This window comes from Quercus lobata, unplaced genomic scaffold (assembly GCF_001633185.2).
Source record: "Quercus lobata isolate SW786 unplaced genomic scaffold, ValleyOak3.0 Primary Assembly Scq3eQI_230, whole genome shotgun sequence".
NCBI lineage: Eukaryota > Viridiplantae > Streptophyta > Magnoliopsida > Fagales > Fagaceae > Quercus > Quercus lobata.
This window is the reverse complement of record NW_022154891.1, coordinates 17928-38194: the sequence shown is the minus strand read 5'-3', so window position 1 is coordinate 38194 and position 20267 is coordinate 17928. Positions and strand designations below refer to the sequence as shown.

The 20267-nt window shown below is 33.9% G+C and overlaps 2 protein-coding genes across 2 annotated transcripts; both read left to right on the top strand.

Moving 5' to 3' along the window:
* The first annotated feature begins 6 nt into the window (after positions 1–6).
* On the top strand, positions 7–1426 carry LOC115973562 (ethylene-responsive transcription factor RAP2-2-like). The gene is made up of 2 exons (XM_031093825.1): positions 7–861; positions 990–1426. Exon 1 carries the CDS (start codon positions 319–321, stop codon positions 814–816), a length of 498 nt encoding a protein of 165 aa, XP_030949685.1. The 5' UTR covers positions 7–318; the 3' UTR covers positions 817–861; positions 990–1426.
* A 3826-nt stretch (positions 1427–5252) lies between these two features.
* LOC115973561 lies at positions 5253–6966 on the top strand. The gene is made up of 3 exons (XM_031093824.1): positions 5253–5807; positions 6676–6768; positions 6904–6966. The coding sequence occupies exons 1-3, from the start codon at positions 5253–5255 to the stop codon at positions 6964–6966; spliced, it is 711 nt and encodes a 236-aa protein (XP_030949684.1).
* The last annotated feature ends 13301 nt before the right edge of the window (positions 6967–20267 follow it).

Genomic DNA, 20267 nt, shown 5'->3' with positions numbered 1-20267 from the left:
AATCAGTATCGTGGAATCCGGCAGCGCCCATGGGGTAAGTGGGCTGCTGAGATTCGAGACCCAAGGAAAGGGGTTCGTGTCTGGCTTGGAACTTTTAACACTGCAGAAGAAGCTGCAAGAGCTTATGATGCAGAGGCGCGGAGAATTCGTGGCAAGAAAGCTAAGGTGAATTTCCCTGAGGAGACTCCTCGTGCTTCTCCAAAGCGTTCAGTTAAGGCAAATCTGCAGAAACCACTTGCCAAGGCAAACCTGAACTCTGTCCAGCCCAACCTGAACCAAAATTTTAATTTTGTGAACAACTCTGATCAGGACTTTACCATGGGTTTGATGGAAGAGAAACCTTTTACCAACCAGTATGGGTATATGGATTCCATCCCTGTTAATGCAGATGTCGGCCTCAAGCCATTTGCTTCCCCTAATACGGCCCCAGTGTACTTTAGTTCAGATCAGGGGAGTAACTCGTTTGATTGTTCTGACTATGGATTTGGAGAACAGGGTCCTAAGACTCCAGAAATCTCATCTGTTTTTTCATCCAGTGTAGAAGGGGATAATACTCAGTTCCTGGAGGATGCTAACCCCCCAAAGAAACTGAAATCTGACTCTGGGAATGCAGTTTTTGTTGAAGATAACGCTGCAAAGACACTGTCTGAGGAGCTATCAGCTTTTGAGAACTCGGACTTCCAGATGCCATATCTTGAGGGAAGCTGGGATGAATCCATTGAGGCATTGTTCAGTGGGGACACGACTCAGGATGGTAACTCGATGGATCTTTGGAGCTTCGATGACCTCTCTGTTATTGTTGGGGGAGATTTCTGAGCAAGCTTTTCCCATGCTTGCTAGTTTATGTAAATAAGGCTACATGTTAGTGAGTTTCATCCTTTTGCAAGCTTCTTTATTGACTTGTTTTCTTGTTCCCTCTCATTTGTTGCTTGTTTTTACTATATTGTCTTTCTGAAAAGAGTTGTTGCTCTCGATTTTACTGCTTACAGGAATGGTTGTAATCTGATGGACTGGGGTTACAAACAACATGAACTTGCTTAAGGCTTTTATGGAGATTGTACTGAAGTAGTACTGTTGTATGGGGAGTACATAGGTATTTAGGTTACTTTCTACCTTGAAGACCTTGAATTTGGGATTTTGAATTTTATCTTTTTGTATTAATGATGATGTGTAGTCTGTGATAAAAATGACTAAAACCTGATGAATGTCAACTTTGGTGTTTGTTTGCATCTTGGTTCTTTTACAAATTACAATAGGGTCATTGATTTTTGGATTTGATTATTTGTATTTTGATTACCTACTGCTTAGAATGGTCCTAAGCCAAATGGTTATTGCTTCTGCTCACTTGTTAGGAGTTTAAAACTCTATGGTGTTAGTTGAGCCTTTTTATATTATGATACTTAGCTAATCAGCTAATTTTTCTTCATATTCCATTATGTTGACTTTATGCCACGAAATTGGGTTTTGTGTCACTGAGGACTCACTTATTACTGATTCTTGTCATAAATTATGTTATAGTTAATTAAAACTGCACATGGAGACATAAACCTAACCTATCCTCATTGTGATGCATGCAGCATGGAAGACTGGGTCTAGTCTTCCTTCCAGCCGTGTGTCGCACGTTACAATCAATCTTAACCTTACTCACAATTTGCGAGGTGGGATCTCACTGCCATTTGGCGAACTTACTGGGTGCCTGAATTTTTCTTTTTTTGGTTTTGTTTTGTCAAAGGAAATCAATAAGTCTAGCCTACAAAACTTTTTCACAAAAATTGGTATTAATTATGTTAAAATTTTAAAAATTTTAAAATATTCTTATCATTACTCAAAGAAATAAGCCCATGTTTTTTTAAACTTGATAGGAAGCTCAAAATATTTATATTAATGTTGTATACACAACTTCTTTACAACTTATTAGTTGTATATTTCACACTAATAATCTGTCAGCTCAGTTGTCAACTCACTAACCATAAGAAATTATGTGAAAAAAAAGGTGTAGTAGATAGGCTTATTGATTTTTTTTTTAGTTACGCTAGGATCACAACAAAACATTATTTTAAGTGATAGATTGTAATTTACTATATATTACCTTTACATATATCTAGTAATTCGTTTTCTGTTTCACTTATCCTCTGTCACCGCAAAAGTTAATGGAGTAGATTTTTCTCAAAATCTTTTTAAAGTAAATTCTCTACATGCCTAGTAAATTATCTTTACATATACCTAGTAAATATTTTTTTTTTCCCACTTATCTGGCAAAAGTTAATGAAGTAAATTTTCTCAAATATTTTTAAAAGTAAATTTTATACTTGCCTCCAAAAATTGAGGTGGCTGTGTCATATAGTCAGGCCATATGGGAATCTTTGGGGATCACAAATTAACAGTAAGTAATACTAAGACCTAGGAAGATGCCCCCTCAAAAAAAAAAAAGACCTAGGAAGATGGACCCACCTGCAGGCTGCAGTGGTAGTAATGAAATGACGAGAAAGATGCATATGGGGGTGGTGCTTAAAAGGACTACTCGTGATTGTTGACAACAGAAGGTGGCCAGAGAGCATGGTGGGTGGTGACTGTGTGGGTCTACCAAGTTCCTCCCCATGTATTTCGTGCAAGAGTTTTCAGCTATCATATAATATGGACCGAGAAAGGGTGAACAAATAATTTGGGATGTTTTCTCTTCGTCGGTGGACTGCATGTGATCCAAGTCATCAAAAAACATATCCTTACCAAATTCACTTGTTTGATTATGCTATGCTAGGGATGTAGATGTAGACCATTAAACCTATAACAACAATACCTTGTGAGTTGTACCTAACATTCCACTACTGCTTCCAGCTTTGATAGGGAATTAATAGGACACTTCATACCTAACTTAATTGGGACTTGTAGGAAAAGAGGAATGTTTGGGACACAAATTTCATTTTGTAGGGACTAATTGTTGATATTACTGTTGCCAATAATCTCTTTAGATTAACTGACTGATATTTCTTTGTGTTTTTAATTGATAGAGTTGTAAATGAGTTGAGTTTTGTGGAGTAGTGAATGTTTGAGCTTGGTTTGATAACCAAACTAAAATGTTTAAGCTCAAACAAGCCTACAAATAATGCTTCAGCTCGAGCTCATTAAAAATTCTTAAAGCTTGAGCTTGGCTTGGCTCACTTTGATTTATTAGTTCGGTCAAGTTCAATATGGTTTTTTAGCTTGAGATTCAACAATAGTACAATATCAAATCTATATTAAACTTATTATAAAGCCTGTTTGGTTTGGATGAGTGGTCCAAACTCCCAAGTAATTAAAGTCTTAGTAAGATGAGTTTATTTTTCATGCACATATCAAGTCTATTACCAAGTTCATAAACAAGTTTAAATTTAGCTTGTTTTGTTTCAAGCCCTAATATTCATGAGACTATTCATAACATTTTATTTTTTGGACTTGACTTGTTTACTAATGAAGCCTAAAACTAAAGCTCAAAATTAGCCTGTTTATAAATAAACAAATATTAACAAGTTTTTTTTATCAAGCGAAGCCTAAGTTATTTATGAAAGACTAGGTTCATTTACAACCCTACAAATGAATAGAGACATATAGGGTTCAAATCTCTCCTCCCCAATCATCGAATTATCCTTTCTTAAATAAAAAAATATTCATTGATATTATTTTTATTAGTCTCAATAACAACACGCTATTTCAGTAGTTGTGAAAAAGTCATAAAAAAATTTGTGTCCTCAGACTTATTGGTAGGACAATTTCTTACAAGTCATGTTGATAATAATATATTTTATGATTTAAAAAAAAAAATATTAACATAATGTATTGTAATTGGAGTAACATTATATTCACATGAGATAAAAGTTGTTTAAAAAAAGAATGTTGTTTCCTTGAAGTTATTGATTCCAGATGGGCTCCTTGTAGATGGGCCCTTCTTCGACATGCCATATGGTCGAGGGATGTAGTATAATGTGAGTGGGTTTTTTTTTTTTTTTTTTTTTGGGCGCCACGCAAAGGACAGACACAAAACGCAAGCTGCGCACAGGTACACATGATAAGTTTAAGTTCTTGTCCCGTGCCCAGCAAAGGGAATATAGGACGCAGGTTTTATGTTCAGGTTTTGCACCTGTAACGTCTATAGTGGGTAAAGGTGTTTGTGGTTTTGGTGGCTAAGATGGCAATGCTAGCCTGTGATGATGATTGTTCACATGAATTGTCCCATTGCCATAGAACCAGCCTTTATGCCTTTTTGCAACTTACCCCAAATGATACAATTTAGTTGGGATAGGATGATAGAATTACTGTCGATAAGCACTCTCGAATTTTTATTTTGTATCGCGGGGATATATTTTAAGGGTAGGGATGACTAGATCATAAAAAATTCTGTCTAGCGATTATAGTAATGTTTATTCGTTGAGAAAACGGTGTCTGAGGAGCTCAAAAAAAAGATGGGGAACAAATAATTTGATGAGCAATGCTATAAATACAACAAATTTCATAACACTTTTCACAACAATTGCGTTGACAAATTTTTACCTATTACTAACAATTTGCCATATCAATAATTGTGAATTTTTTTGTGTTACAAACTTTCTCTACTTTGATTGATGGTACGTCTGCTTAAGGATTGCAAATTTTGGCTGCCGACCTATACTAATACTTCTTATCCCTTATTTCAAAATGACCAATCACTTTTGATTAAAGAAAGGGATTTGGTTTTTACCATTTACAAGCTTTGGCAATGATGTAGGAGCTTAGACTACCTATAGATATATGAGAGAAAGCTTTTGCCACATGCTAAGGACTAGTAATAAATTAAGAAAACAGCATTCTCGTGAGGAGATCAACTTAAGAAAAGACTAAAAGAGATGTCATTCTTCAAAAGCGAAAACAAAAAGGGGGGGAAGGAATATAGAGCAAGGATCTTATGTTTTGCTAATCAGATTACTTAATCCCACACATTTGTTGGTCATCTAACTCGAACTATTTGTTGATCTTCAAAATTTTTATACCATCTTGCATCATTGTTTTAATTTAAATTCTAAAAGCATAGAATTAGTTTGAAGAAAGCTAATTCCTTTGGGCACAGGTTGCTATATGAAAGGTTTTGGAATCACCCTTTGAAAGGAATAATAGAATGCTACCTTCAAAAGAAAGACATCACATTCCTCCTTCCCATAGAAGTATTACTAATTAAACAATTAGGGAATTTCTCATGTTACTGTTTTTATGTTAAATCAGCAAAAAAACCATGGTGACCAGCCATGGATGGTCCAAGACAGCATTTAGATTGCTTACAATTCCAAAAACTATGGCATGCATGTTCTTTCAAGAGATGCTGCTTCTTTCTTGTCATCTTCCTTCTATTTATAGTTCTCACACTTGGGGTTGCTACAATTCTTGTGATCTTCTTTTTGAAGCCACAAAAGCCTGTTTTCACTTTCCAAACAATAAGTTTGGATTGGTATAACCTAGATACCTATTCTGACTCATTCCTGTTTGTTTCATCTGTCATCACTTTAACCCTGAATGCTCAAAATCCTAACAAGTTTGGCCTAAGGTATGGTTCTACACGGCTTGGTCTATATAATGAAGGATTGCCAATAGGTGTAATTCGAGTTCCAGGATTCATTCAACCTGCTCACAGCAATAATGTCAGTGTGCCAACCAGGGTTTTGTTTGAGTGTGTGAATGTCAGCCAAATTGTTGATGGGGCTTCATTGCATGGTGGCTCAAGGAAAGACATGATTCAGATGAATATATTAGGTGATGTTAGAGCTCAACTATTGATGCATCATATGGCTTTCTTAAAGATTAAGGTTTGTAGTGCATCTCATTTTACCAAAACAAAGCTTTACTCTTTTGGCCACCTTATATTTTTTACTTTCATGCTCTCATAGTACAAAAATCACTCAATAATGCAAAGCAGAAGTAGGCTTGTTACGCTTGTAAAGAGGTTGTTGTCGTTTTTTATTTTTGGGCTAACATAGACTCGTAAAGAAGTTGGTGTTCTTTTTTGGATTCCCCACTCAGAATAGCGTGATAGGAAGTGGACTTCTGTCAATTTTATTGACATGCCATTTCTTTTATGATTTTTAGAAATATTTCTTTTAGAATGTGAGTGTCAATTTGTTGCTTGTACTTTGAATTTGAACAATTAATTAATCCCTATAAATTAGTTTTGTAATTGATCAAACATTATATTACTTTTTTACGTTAAAAGCTAATAAATTTAATCACATGAAGTACACATCATTAATAATTTTAAAATATCAATATCTTGATCATGTACACATTACACATGGTTTAATTTGTTAGAATTAATGAAAAATACTAACACAATGTTTAGTTTTCCACAGACCTAATGTGTAGGGGGTTAAATATTCAAATCGAAATGATAAGGATCCAATATCGACACACTTAGATCAAGGGTTAAAGGGTGATATATGTAAAAACCCTAATGAAAATGCACATCACTGTTTTTGAAATGAAAGGAAGTGCCCTGCCACGTTAGTCCAATACACTATTAAAAAAAGTATGATTAGTATAAATAACATTTCCTTCCTAGATGATAAAGCCACTTTCTTCCAAGATTACAAATTTAATCACTTCACCATTATGGCAATATTGAAACTCTAATATTATATATTCTCTATGATAGTTTAATATGGTTCCTATGTCTTGTAGGTTGCCCTAGATTGTGATATAAATGTTGACTACAGAGAGTTAATTACCATTAAAAATGAAGTTAACATCACAAGGGTTGTTAACAATCACTTCGTAAGTATTACTGTCCCCCCTTCAGGGTCCCCTACATATTTCTATATTTCTCTACTTCCATATTTAGATCTATGCACATCACCAAATACTATTATCAATATAGATATATGATATATAAACCATTTGCTTTTTCAGGCTTCTTTCCCAAACAGCTCTGAATTCATTTCCATGAAGTGCGCATTATCTTTCTACGCATAAAGATGGCTATGTCTATCTTGCGAGTCAGTTTTGATGCCAAATGTTATGATGGCTTCTAAACATTGTCAAATCCAACTATGGATGCCACTTTCCTGACTCATCTTCTTGTATTTTCCACTGAGTTTGTTGTTGCACTGTAATGTAGTTCGAGTCACTTACGAGCAATGGAATGTTGGAATGAAAAGACAAAACGGCAACATCCTATATATCTTCATGGATTTGCTTGCCATTGGATTTGAAGTTCAAACTATACACGGAGTATTCATTATTCTCTGTACTTATCTTAATTAGGGCTGGAACAGAGCCAGATTTCGAGTTAAGGGGCAGGAAAAAAGATCATGAAAATCCAACAAAACATATATTTAGTATTACCAAATATGGGCTGATATGTGGAATTTGTTGTTGTTTTTGTTGTTGTTGTCATCGTCGTCATCGTCAATTTTGGGATAAAATATGGCCTAATAGGCTGATATGTGGGTGCTTGGGTTGATCTGTGACAGGGGGGGGGGGGGGGGGGGGTGTTCAAGATTTTGGAGGGAGGGGTCAAGTTTTATTTTTCTTGGACTTAATTCGAATTAAGCTCTAATATCTTTTTTTTTTTTTTTTTAATAAAAAAATCTGCAACTCGAGGGGACCAGGGCCTTAGTGTGACTCCGTCCCTGAATTACAGTAATTTAAGCTCACTGGCATATATGGCTTGCAAAATTGCCGTTTTATGTCAATGAAGATCTACAAGAGGAAGTTCTTGTGTTGCCTTATCCTATGTCTAGATGGAGGAAGAAAAATGAAATAATAAGGGCAGATGGTCGAAATATAATAGTAAAAATTAGTACATTTCCACTAGCTTCCCGTCTCCTCTCCTCTCATTATCAAACACGCCATAACTTATACTCACATTTAATTTATTGTCTGGCTCAAAGAGAGAGAGATGTCTCACATTTGGTTAAAAATTAAATAGAATTAAAATATCTAAATAGAAAAATCAATATACTAAGAGGGAGAAAGTGGGCTTAGATACGGAGTTACCCATCTACCCCTCTCCTCTCCCTATGTTTTATCTTTCATCTAAGAGCATTAGCATCCGATTTCTTAAAAAAATTGTCATTTTACACTCTAAAAAGTTACGTTATCTATTTTACTAATCATTTCACAACTCACCTAATATTTCATTTTTTTATTCTAACATACAACTCATTAAAATAATATAAACTATCTAATCAAATGATATAAACTATAAACATAATCATTTCTCTCTCTTCCCTCCCATCTCTCACTTCCAATCAAATAACAACTTACCATAGCAAAGTGTGAAGATTTTTTAGCAATACACACCCCAATAAAGTTGGTTTTAGGGGTGTGTGGTTCTAAACATTAGTTTTTTTTTTTTTTTTTTTTTCTTATAAACTTAATTTTTTATTTCTATTTTTTATGTAATAGGGGCATGAGAATAAATATATACAAATCATTTTCTATCTTTTCATTTTTCTTCTTAACTAAACAAATTTTTTTTCAATCTTTTTACTTTTTTACCCCAATTAACCGTATAAGAGCATCCACAGCAGATGTGGCAAAAATTATTCCATTTTGCCACACCAAAGACCTACTTTATTATTTTACTACATCATTTTACAACATCTCATTTATCAGATGTTTTATCATTCAATTCTATACATTAAAATAATATTTCCTACACATTAAAATAATATTTACAACACATCAATCACAATCAACAACCACCACACTGCTGCCAACAGCCACCACCACACAACCACCACATCCTCCACAACCCAAAACACAATTCAAAACAAACCCATAGCCCACCAACACCAAATCGGAAGCCCCAGGCCCCACAACCCATAGAACCATAATTAAATTGTACTTGGGTCCTCTCTCCATGATAAAGCTCTCTGTGGTGAGTCTGAGAGGGACGGGTTGGTTGGAGTTTGAATTCTAAGAGAGGACAAGAGATATGGGGTTGAGGGCATGAAAGAAAGTTTGGAGTGTGGGATTTTCTGGATGGGTTTGTTGCAAAGAGCCGTTAATCTTTGCCATTGTTGAAAAATTTTAAGGTTTTGGATGTGTTTCTTGCTCTGTTTTGGTTTGGAGGTAGAGAGAGATCTTTGATTGATCAATACCCAGCCACAACCACGGCCCCACACCGCCACTGTACCACCACGACCCAAAACCCACTCCCACAAATCAAAACCCCACACCCATACCACCGGACCCCATTACAAATCAGCCCAACAATCAACAACACCAACCCAAGCACGATCGCCGCCTTGGCCCAATCGGTCCACCCGATCGTTTGCTTGATCGTGTTGAAAGTCAGATTTGCGCCAACGACAAGCTGGTAAGCGATTCGGTTCTTGAGCCCGGTCTTGATGAACCCGTGGGCGAAGAAGAAAGCGAGCACGATGAGCCACGGGATCGGATCTACGAAGGCGGAGAACATAGAGACGAACGTCAGCGTCTTGGTGAGCACGGAGGCGCCGAGACCGAGCAGGGCGACGGCGCCGAGAGAAACAGGGAGTGGGAGACAGAGAGATAGAGTGGGGTTTGAGAGGAGAGGATTGGGGTTTGAGGGTGAGACTGACGGAGAGATGAGAGAGAAAGTGGAATAAAAAAAATAATAAAAGCTTATGCCACAGCTGTCCGTACAGTGGCAAATTTGTGAGGGTACTGTTCACATGTGACAAAAATAATAAGATTTGAAACATTTGATAAAGGAGATTTTTTGTGTTTGGTATGCCAAATATGCCAAATATTTGACATTTGGTACATTTGACATGGCTGCTACGGACGCTCTAAGGAAAAACTAAGTCTTTTTTATTTTTATACTTTTCCATCATTTAAAGTAACAGAAGGAAGTTACTGCGCAAACACTATAAGCCATCTTATCAGCTTCCTTTTACAATCATGCAATTGTTAATAATGTAAAGGAAAATTATTCTTGATTAGCCAATTTGATATTTTCTTTCTCTGTTCCACTTTCCCCATTTGTTCAAGAAGGAACTCAAGTTATTAAATAAATCCGTGGCTAGCTCTTTCATGTTCAAACAATAATGGTTTCACTGAAGGTTGAATCATTACCTAAAAGCTAAGTCGAATCAACTGGTGCCATATTCGAAATATATTACACGTGCCTCGACTTATGCGATCAGAATAAAATGAGTCAATAGTTAGCTATGATGATTGATGGGACTGCCTTAGCTTGATAAAAAACCACAGGAAGTTTCACCTAGTGCCCGTGTAATTAGTACCAAAATTAAGTTACATAAACTAAAGCTGCGTTTGTTTTTTGCTTCAAACGATTTTAGGAAATCGTTTTACATATTTCTGTGTGTTTGGTTGTGCATGGAAAATAGAGTTTTCCTGAAAATCATTTATTTTGACAATAAAATAAGGCCTTTGACTCAGAAAATGAATACAGTTTCTGTTTTATCTTCAAATCATTTTCGGGCTCAGAGAGAGAGAGAGAGAGAGAGAGAGAGAGAGAGAGAGAGAGAGAGAGAGAGAGAGAGAGAGAGAGAGAGAGAGAGAGAGAGCCCCAACCCTAGACACCCTGATGAGATCACGTCGTCGAGATCGTCCTGCCGAGATCACACCACCACCGAGATCGCACCCCAGCATCTAGATCGTCACCACCCAAGACCGATCCACCCAAAACCGATCTCGTTCTTGACCTGAAGCTCATCGGCGCCGCCGATCTCGTTGTCTCAATCTCATCATCTTGATCTCGTTACCCATGACTGATCTCATCGTCTCGATCTCGTCGCCCATGATCACTCTCTCTCTCTTTCCCTCAGTTTTCGATCACTCTCTCTTCCTCCCTCTTTTAGTTTGACCAAATTTTTTAGTTTAATGAATTGTTTTGAGTAGATTTTTGTTTCTTTAAGTGTATATATTGAAATTTTCTGTAATAAAATTTGTTTAGATGCTAAGAAAATGGCTAAGAAAATGTGAAAAATTTGTAGGAAAATAGCATTTTTAAAATGTTACCAAACACCAAAAATCATTTTTAGGACTATTTTCTATTGCACAACCAAACACCCAGATTTTATTTTCTTTACGGGAATTCATTTTCCCCTACATTCATTTTACACTTGAAATTCAATTTACATTGAACCAAATGCAGCCTAAGTTACTTAAACTAAGTTCCTTATAGTTCAATTTGTTGGGTTCCAAATAATATTATCAATAATATTAGCAATTTAAAATAACAATCACACACAAAAACATATATATTTACGTGAATAACTCTTTTTTGTTGAAGGAAAAAATCACAAGACAAACTTCGAATAATTTCACTATTATCAAATCAATTACAATATCTCTTGTGTATGTTTCACAAGAAAAATCTTACGGCTAAAGAAAAATTTCTCTTGTTTTTCTTTGTTTTTACACACACTAATTATCTCTCTCAAAGGCAGCAATACTTTGATCTCTCCTTTTTATTTTCTTCTCCACGCACAGCTCTCTTTCTGGGTTGTCTTCTTTCTCAAAACGGCTCCCTCTTAGCTGCTCTCTCATCTCTTTTGTGCTGCACCTTTTTTGCTATCCTTATGCAGCACAATCTATCTCTTTTCTCTGGTGTGGCTGTTCAATATGTAGCACCCACATGCGTTTTATATACAAAAAAGCTATTGCAACTTTAGTATTCTTTCCTTAGCAGAATATGAATTCCTAACATGACTTGAGTTAGGACTCTTCTGGCCAACACGCTCATTAAATGAGCTTTCACATGCAGTCTCCTATTTGTAATAGGATTAGTATTCGTCACGTGGCTATCTTGCCACAAATTAAACTATTGTTGGGCTGGACTTTGGTGCCATGCACCCAATAATCTCCCCCTCTAGCCTGCCGATGGGAGGAGGTTTTTAATCTAGCTCTTCAATTCAATTCCATACTAGTCAAGTCAACACAAGACTTGACCTTCTTCATTATCTTTACTAGCACTGAGAGCACCTCATCAATGTCAATACCTTTAATTCTCAAAGAATTCATCTCATCTTGGAATTTCTTAATACAATCCCTTGGCTCCCCCTTATTAGAAGCCCCATTGTTCTTGAAGCTAATAGTTCGATGTACTCCAATAGTCCTCTTCTCATGAGGTTCAACCATCTCTAGTGCAGGATATTTCTTCCCCTACTCAAGACCTCTAGGATCTTTCACTTTATCATCATCCCATATAGCCTTAGTATCTTTATATTCTTCATCACCCATTACTTCCTTATTTGAAGCATTATCAAGTAAAGAGAATTTTACTCTCTTAGTACCAACACCGTTAATCCCAACTCTCATCTATGGAGTTTTCTCAAAATATTTAATCTCATTGAACTTTTTCTTACAAGTCTTCACATGAGTCTTGTACATACCACAACAAGAATGTCCTCTTGCAACAACCATTGATTCCTTAGTAAGTTTTCATCTTTCATTACCATGGTGGTTACAATAGCCTACTCGATCTATAGCCAATGTAGAAAACACATTCATCTTTAATTCTGAAACATGTTGCACATTATTCAACATCACGATGCTACCAACATTGGTTTCGATGCACATATCACAAATTCCCACAATTTCTAAGTAACTGGAATTATCCATTTTTATTGTACCAAAGTCTCCTGCTTTGTACGTGGTAAACAACCCTTTTTTAGGGCTAACATGGTGAGAGGTTGTTAAATCAACAAGCCATTCAACATCATTATTAGCAACATGCTCACACTTTTGCTTTTCAACAAAGAGCATCACAACATCCTTAGCAATTACAGTATTTGTAGTATTTTTCTCACTATTATTCTTTTTATCTTAGCCTTCAGTTTGTTCTTTATTCCAATGCTAACAATCTCTTCTTATGTGACCCTTTTTCCCACAATAGAAGCATTCTCTAGTTTCCTTAAACTGAGATCTATCTCTTGATTGTGACCTATCATCAAATTTTCGATCATTAGGTCCTCTGCTTCCACCTTTACTTCTACCTCTGCTCTTGTTATCCGTGACAAAAGCTTGATCTTGTGCGTCGTCTATATTCTCATCTCTCTTGCAAACATTTTCACTTAAAATCAAATCTCGTATATCATCATATTTGAGTTTGCTTTTCCTTTTAGAATTACTCACTATTGTTCTCATGGCTTCTCAATTGTTTGGTAAAGAAGCCAAAAGAATCAATGTACGAACCTCATCATCAAATTCGATTTCCACCAAGGATAATTGATTTGTGATTGTATTGAACTCATTTAGATGCTAAGCTATAAAATTTCCTTCTGCCTTCTTCAGATTGAACAACTTCTTCATCAGATGCACCTTATTGTTAGCTAATGACTTTTCATACATGCTAGACAAAGCTTTCATTAGATTCACTGTGGTCTTTTCTTTCACAATATTGTGTGCAACTGATCTTGATAGAGTTAATCGAATAACCCCCAATACCTGTCTATCGAGAAGGTTTTAGTTTTCATCCTTCATAGTTTCAGGTTTCTTCTTCAAAAGAGGCAGATGTAACTTCTTCCCATAGAGATACTCTTTTATCTGCATCCTTAAATACCCAAAGTCTGTTCCATCAAACTTTTCAATTCCTGAAGTCTTGCCTTCTTCTCTGGCCATCGCTTCTACTCTAACCTTAGTTTTGATACCACTTGTTGGGTCCTAAATAATATTATCGACAATATTAGCAATCCAAAATAACAATCGCACACAAAAATACAAATATTTGTGTGAAAAATCCTTTCTCCTTGAAGGGAAAAATCATTGGATAAATTCCGAATGATTTTACAATTATCAAATTAATTACAATATCTTTTGTGTATGTCTCACAAAAAAATCTTATAGCTGAAGAAAAATTTCTCTTGTTTTTCTTTGCTCTCTCACACACTAATTATTTCTCTCAAAGACGGCAACACTTTGCTCTCTCCTCTTTATTTTCTTCTCCACGCACAACACTCTCTTGTGCTGCACCTTTTCTACTATCCTTATGCGGCACAATCTATCTTTATTTCTCTTGTGTGGTTGTTCAATATGTGGCACCCACATGCTTTTTATATACAAAAAAGCTTTTGCCGCTTTAATCTTCTTTTCCAAGCAGAATATGACTTCCTAACATGACTTGAGTTAGGACTCTTTTGGCCAACACGCTCATTTAATGAGCTTTCACATGTAGTCTCTTATTTGTAATAGGATTAATATTCATCATGTGGTTCTCTTGCAGGGATGGACCTAGGTGGGGGCCCAAGGGGGCTTGAACCCCCTCGGGTCCAAAATTTTTTTTTTTAAAACTTATTATTATTATATATATATATATATATATTTCATTTTTGTAGTTAGGCCCATTCCTCAATAAACCTAACTAGCCTCACCCAAATAGCAATTATCCAACCCAAAAATTTAATAAAAACAATAAAAATATTCACAATGGTGATTGTATTTTAGCCAAAAAAAAAAAAAAAAAAACTATTTTACCACCAAGTAACCAAAAAATCATGTGTTATTGGAGAAATTAAAACTAAATTTTTTACAATTACAGTAAACTGGTATAAATACCAGTTGACTGTATCAAGTTGTTAAAAATAAAATACATTATTTTATTAAGATTATATCTCTTCTTTTAATTAAAAAACTCAAATTCTCTCTCTTTGTTTATTATTTTAATGAGTTGTTTATATTATTTTAGGGTTGGGTTCAAGTTACACCTAGTGTAACTCTAAGTAATATTACACCACCCAATAACTTGTTATAGAATTCATATTTTGAAAATCTCACCATTAAATTATATGTTCTATATGTTTTTAACAATCATGCCAATTTTCATGTCAATTGGATGTTATATACCATTTGATCTATAAACTCATCTTTTATGCATTATTTTAAACTACAAAAATTTGAATTTAAAAAATTGATTGATGATATGGTTATTAATTTTTGATCATCTTGAAATTTTGCGAACATGGAGAATATATGAAGATAATGTAATCTAATGATAGATTTGTCAAAATTTGCATCCAATTAAAAAATATTGAGTGGTGTAACTTGAACCCAACCCATTATTTTAAATGAAGTGATAAAAAAATGGAACATTTGATATTTGGTATATTGTAAAGTGAGGTGGTAAAATAGATAAAATAACTTTTTGAGATGCTAAAAGTTAAAATTTTTAGCAATACCATTGTGAATGCTCTAACTTCAACCCAAAAAAAAAAAAATCCTAGCCAACCTAGTATTAAAAAAAACATTATTTTGTTTTTGTTTTTGTTAGTAAATAATTGCGTCTTAATGTATTTAGAAATAAATATTTTGTATATTTATAATTTTTTAATACTATATATATGCCTATTTAGTTTTTTTTTTTTGATTTATACTTCATCTCCCGCAAGCTTAAAATCTTGGGTCCGTTCCTGTTCTCTTGCTACCAATTAAACCATTGTGGGGGCTGGACCTTGGTGCCATGCACCCAATTACACAATTAATATACTAACGAATGTTTCAAATAAAAAGTTCAGAGTATACATCATCTCCAACAATTAAATTATAAATAAATAAATAAATAAATAAATAAATAAAAACCTAAGTCACTTAATTATTATTTTTAAGAATACAAGAATAATCACCTTTTCCTAACGTCAAATAGATCTTTATGTCCATTTGACCAGCCTAAATGTTAGGAGAGCCACATGTGGTGGCTTAATGACTAAGGATTCGATTCCTAATAATATCACCTAGGAAAAAAATAAAACTAGTGAACACATCGAAAGATAGAGAAATAAAGAAATATGACAATTTATAAATGTAGGGGTAGAAATTCCAAATCGATAAGAAGATAAATAACACAGTTTGATGGTTCATATATGTGAGAAATATGATAAAGAATTAGTTGTAAACTTGTAATTAGAGTCTTACCATTTTTTTTATAGAATAATTAGTCTTACCTATGAGTATTTGTGTTTAAGATTTGGTGACTTAGGTCCATGTTGAGGCTTTAATCCAAGGTGATCATGCAGACTAGTGTGTGTAACAACATTATTAGGTGTTGGAAAAAAAAAAAAAAAAACCTGATTTAGACCTCAATAACTTTTTTTTTGGGAATGGAAATATTGACCTCTATAACGTAGTCAGAGGATTAATTGATTAACGGTGACTAAATTTCTGGTTAAGCACTGAAGTTAACAAATATCAATTTGCACAACCCTTATTTAAAGCACTCAAATGCATCATACAATCTAAAAGCAATATTAGAACATATACTTTGGTAATGAAGTGGAAAACCTTTGAAAAATTCATACATGACCTTTGTAAATTGTAACTAAACTCTTTATACAACCTCAAAAAACAACCAGTTTGCCTCCCACTGCAGTACCCAACCTAGCTTGTGAACTTTCCATTGACTCGCTCAACCAAACCTTCAATTATTCAATGTCTTCGAGTAGTTCTTTCACTTCTTTGACATAATTTTTTCCTATTGTATACAACCCCTTTTGACACTGAATTTATCACACAAAGTTTTCCAACTTTAAAACCTTATTGATTTAATTATGTGGTTCCGGGATGTCAAGTTTGTGAGTTAAGATTGAGAGTTTGAGTTTTTGGTGTGCAATTGATAGGGATTGTGAGAAATTATTTGAGGGTTTTTAAACTGTTGGAATAATTTAATATTAAAAATGTAATTTTAATAAATTAATTTGATAAAAAAGTTGGAGTTTTTTGTGGTGTTAGAGAATCTAAATAAATAAAATAGGTATGAGTTACAATTTGTACTTTTCTTGATTATGAAATTAATAATGCAACATATATTCCTTTTTTACATTGAAAATAATATAAGTTTCTACTCAAGTGATGCAATTTTTCATGAAGAAAATTAATTATTAAATTGAAAAAGAGTGGGGGAAAAATATTAGAGACATTATTATCACAACTGAGTTCTTTGATTTCTCCTTCACAAACACAAGAAAATTTTGAATTAGAACCCTAGAAGAAGTAAAATAGTTAGAGTTGAAAATGATTTTAGGCTAAATTATTATGTTTCCAATAGTGATGAAATCATTCAAATTTAAAAGAAGCTTAGAATCATCTAATACTGTATTTTGGGAAGAGGTTGTAAATGATGAGATGAATTCTTTAATTTCTAACAAAACTTGGGAATTAGTGAACTTCCTATTAGCTTGTAAAACCATAGGTTGTAAATAGGTTCGTGGAAAGAAACTTAAGTCTAATAGTATAGTAGATAAGTTTAAAACTAGACTTGATCTTGATTTCTTTGACCAATTTTTTTTCCAGTTACTAAATTTTCTAAATGGGGACCTAGAAGAGGAAAATTATATGGATTAACCTGAAGGCTTTAATTGGATCCTATATGGCTTAAAAAAGCCCCTATATTGGCATGGAAAATTTGATTCCTACATGATTGAAAATGTCTATGAGTCAAATGAATGTCACAAGTTCATCCACTCTAACTCTTGGGAAAACTCAAATGTTAATGTTAGCCTCTTTGTGGATGATTTATTAATCTTTGGTTCTAATTTTTCACATTATAAATGAGACAAAAAAATATGTTTAGAAGCCATTTTTCTGTAAAAGATTTTGGTGAGGTTAACTATTTTTTTTGGGGCCATGAAATTAGAAAAACATGTGATGAGATTTTTCTTGATTAGTCATGTGAGAAAATATAATATTCTTGATTGCAAACATGTTGCTACGCCTTTTGATTCTAGTGTTCATTTATTTTCTACAAGCAATGACAATGGGGTAGTTAGTCAACAGGAATATGCTAGCATAATTGGTTGTTTGTGCTATGCTACTAATTGCACTAGACCTCATATTGCATGTGCAATTGGAGTACTTGGTAAATTCACTAGCAAGACAAGTAGAGATCATTCACATGCCATTGAACATGTAATGAAATATTTATCTTGTATCAAAGTCATGTTTTGTTTTACATAAAGTACCATGTTGTGGTTGAAGGTTTTAGCGATGCCAATTGGAACACTATGTTAGGTGATTTTCTCATTACTATTGGCTATATTTTCACTCTAGGTAGTGGTCTTTTACTTTAGAGAAAAAAAGAAGAAGAAGCCCATTATTGCTAATTCAACTATGGAAACTAAGCTTATTGCTTTTGCTTCAGTAAGTGAAGAAGTAAGAAATCATTATTATTATAAGGGATAATTTAGACCCATAAAAAGAAAACTTAGTACCGTGAGATCTTATTTGAGTGGTGGCATCTTTAATGGGGATTATGTTAAATTTTGTGACAATCTTGCAAATCTATTTACCTAGGGCTTGGCAAGAGAAAGAGTCTAAAATACATAAAAGGAGATGGGGCTAGATGATTCAAATGAATCATATAGAGTCTAGAATGCTATTTATTTTTGTTGTTTGCCCTTCCCTATGGTATAAGTGCATTTTTTGCATAATGTTTAGGAGGTTGAGTTCACCTAAAAGAACTCTTAATAATAGCTCTTATGAGTGGAGTGTTAGAATTACAGGAGCCCTCTTGATGGATTTTGCTTATTTGAGTGTGAAAGTGGAGCCGTTTCCTATGAGATTCGGACTTAATATAAACTAGGATTGGTATAAAGTTGCAATGAGCTAGCTAATAAAGCTCATGTTAACACTTGGGTTATTAAGTGTAATCAATGACACTTAATTTCCCTTAAAGTAATAGTTCAAGTCTGAAACCACTCTATCTATGGAGTTAACTTTTCTATTTACTAAATTTTAATATTAGAATGAGTGGGAGAATGTTGATACATTTTATTAAAACGTAATTTGAAATAAATTAATTTGAAAAATTAAATGAGAAAATATGGGAGTTTCATATGGTTAATAACTGTAAAGTGAGGAGTTAGTGTTTTTGTATAAACAAACAAGAATCCCACATTGATAAAGTGAAGTGTTATAAGTTATTGCACTTAAGTATAAAGTGAATGTTTGGATATTGCATTTTCCCATATATGTTTTGCATCTAGCGTTTGCACATGGCTACAGTAGTGTGTCAGTGGGTCTCCTGCACTGTTCACGGGACTCATAAACATATTTTTTTTCAGCAAAATTTTCATTAAAAATGAGTTTCACGACACTATTCACACATTTAAAAATTATTTTGTTATAGTGTTTTCAATTTTCAGGAATAAGCGGTATCCAAACAGATCCAAAGTACGAGAAAATGGGTCTAAAGTACGTGCATCGGATGGCGATAGGAGCCAGCCACAAAGAACTTGAATCTCTTTAAAAAGAGATTTTTTCGCCTTAGTTCAAATTGTTTTCGAAATAATTTACAAAATCTTTGTTCGAGTGTATTATTCACATTTTCACCAACATAGCCAATATCATAGAAAGTGGATTTTGATTGATGTCCTAAACATAAATAGTTAGTTACACCAACTTAAATTTTATATGCGATTTTTTAAAGGGTTTTAATACTATTTCTTATATATATATATATATATATATATATATGGGTTTTGTTAACGGGCACCGTATGGTGCCCGTTAACAACAATCTTTTGCAGCTTTGTGTTGTTTTTATTCTACTTTTTCAGCTTTTTGGTAATTGTTCAACAATTATTTATCTTTTTGGAACATTTTTTTAATAACTTTTTTATCACCTTTAATAAGTCAAACCCAATTTTGGAAATGTGTTGGTTAACATTTCCCTCTCTCTATATATAATATATATATTTTCAATTTTATGTGTTAGAATATGATACGTATCAATTTTAGATATCAAAGTAAAATAGTGGAGGTCAACGAGTGTTAGATGATATTTCCTCATCTTTCTTCTTTTTCTCTTTCCTCCTATATTTTATTTAATTTGGTTTGCTGATCCCAAATTGGCCACTTCAAGTACTGTTTGAACTAAAAAAACAAAAAAGTTCCTTTCTCATGTATATATTTTTAATTCATGTTGTTTCATGAATTTCAAGCCGAAATTTTTATTGTCCTATTTCAAACTAAAAGAAATGTGCAACTTGGCCTTTTTCCATTTTTTTTAAAATGGATTAGACTTACCGTCCAATTCTTTAAGGAATGCACGTTTTCATTCAGCTTGTTCCACGCATCTATTTATTGAATGGCGCCGACTGGTCTAAAGACTAAACTTGACATTGCCCTAAAAACCACAATCTCTGTTCTCTATAGCCCATAGGTAGGAATACTTTTTTCCTTTTTTCTTTTTTGAGAATCATCAGGTAAGAATACTTTTTAGTTGTTCGAAGCATGTACAAACAAAGCTAATACAAGTGTTGGTTATATGTGTGTGTATATATATATATATATATATATATATATATATATTACAGTGTCAAATTGTAG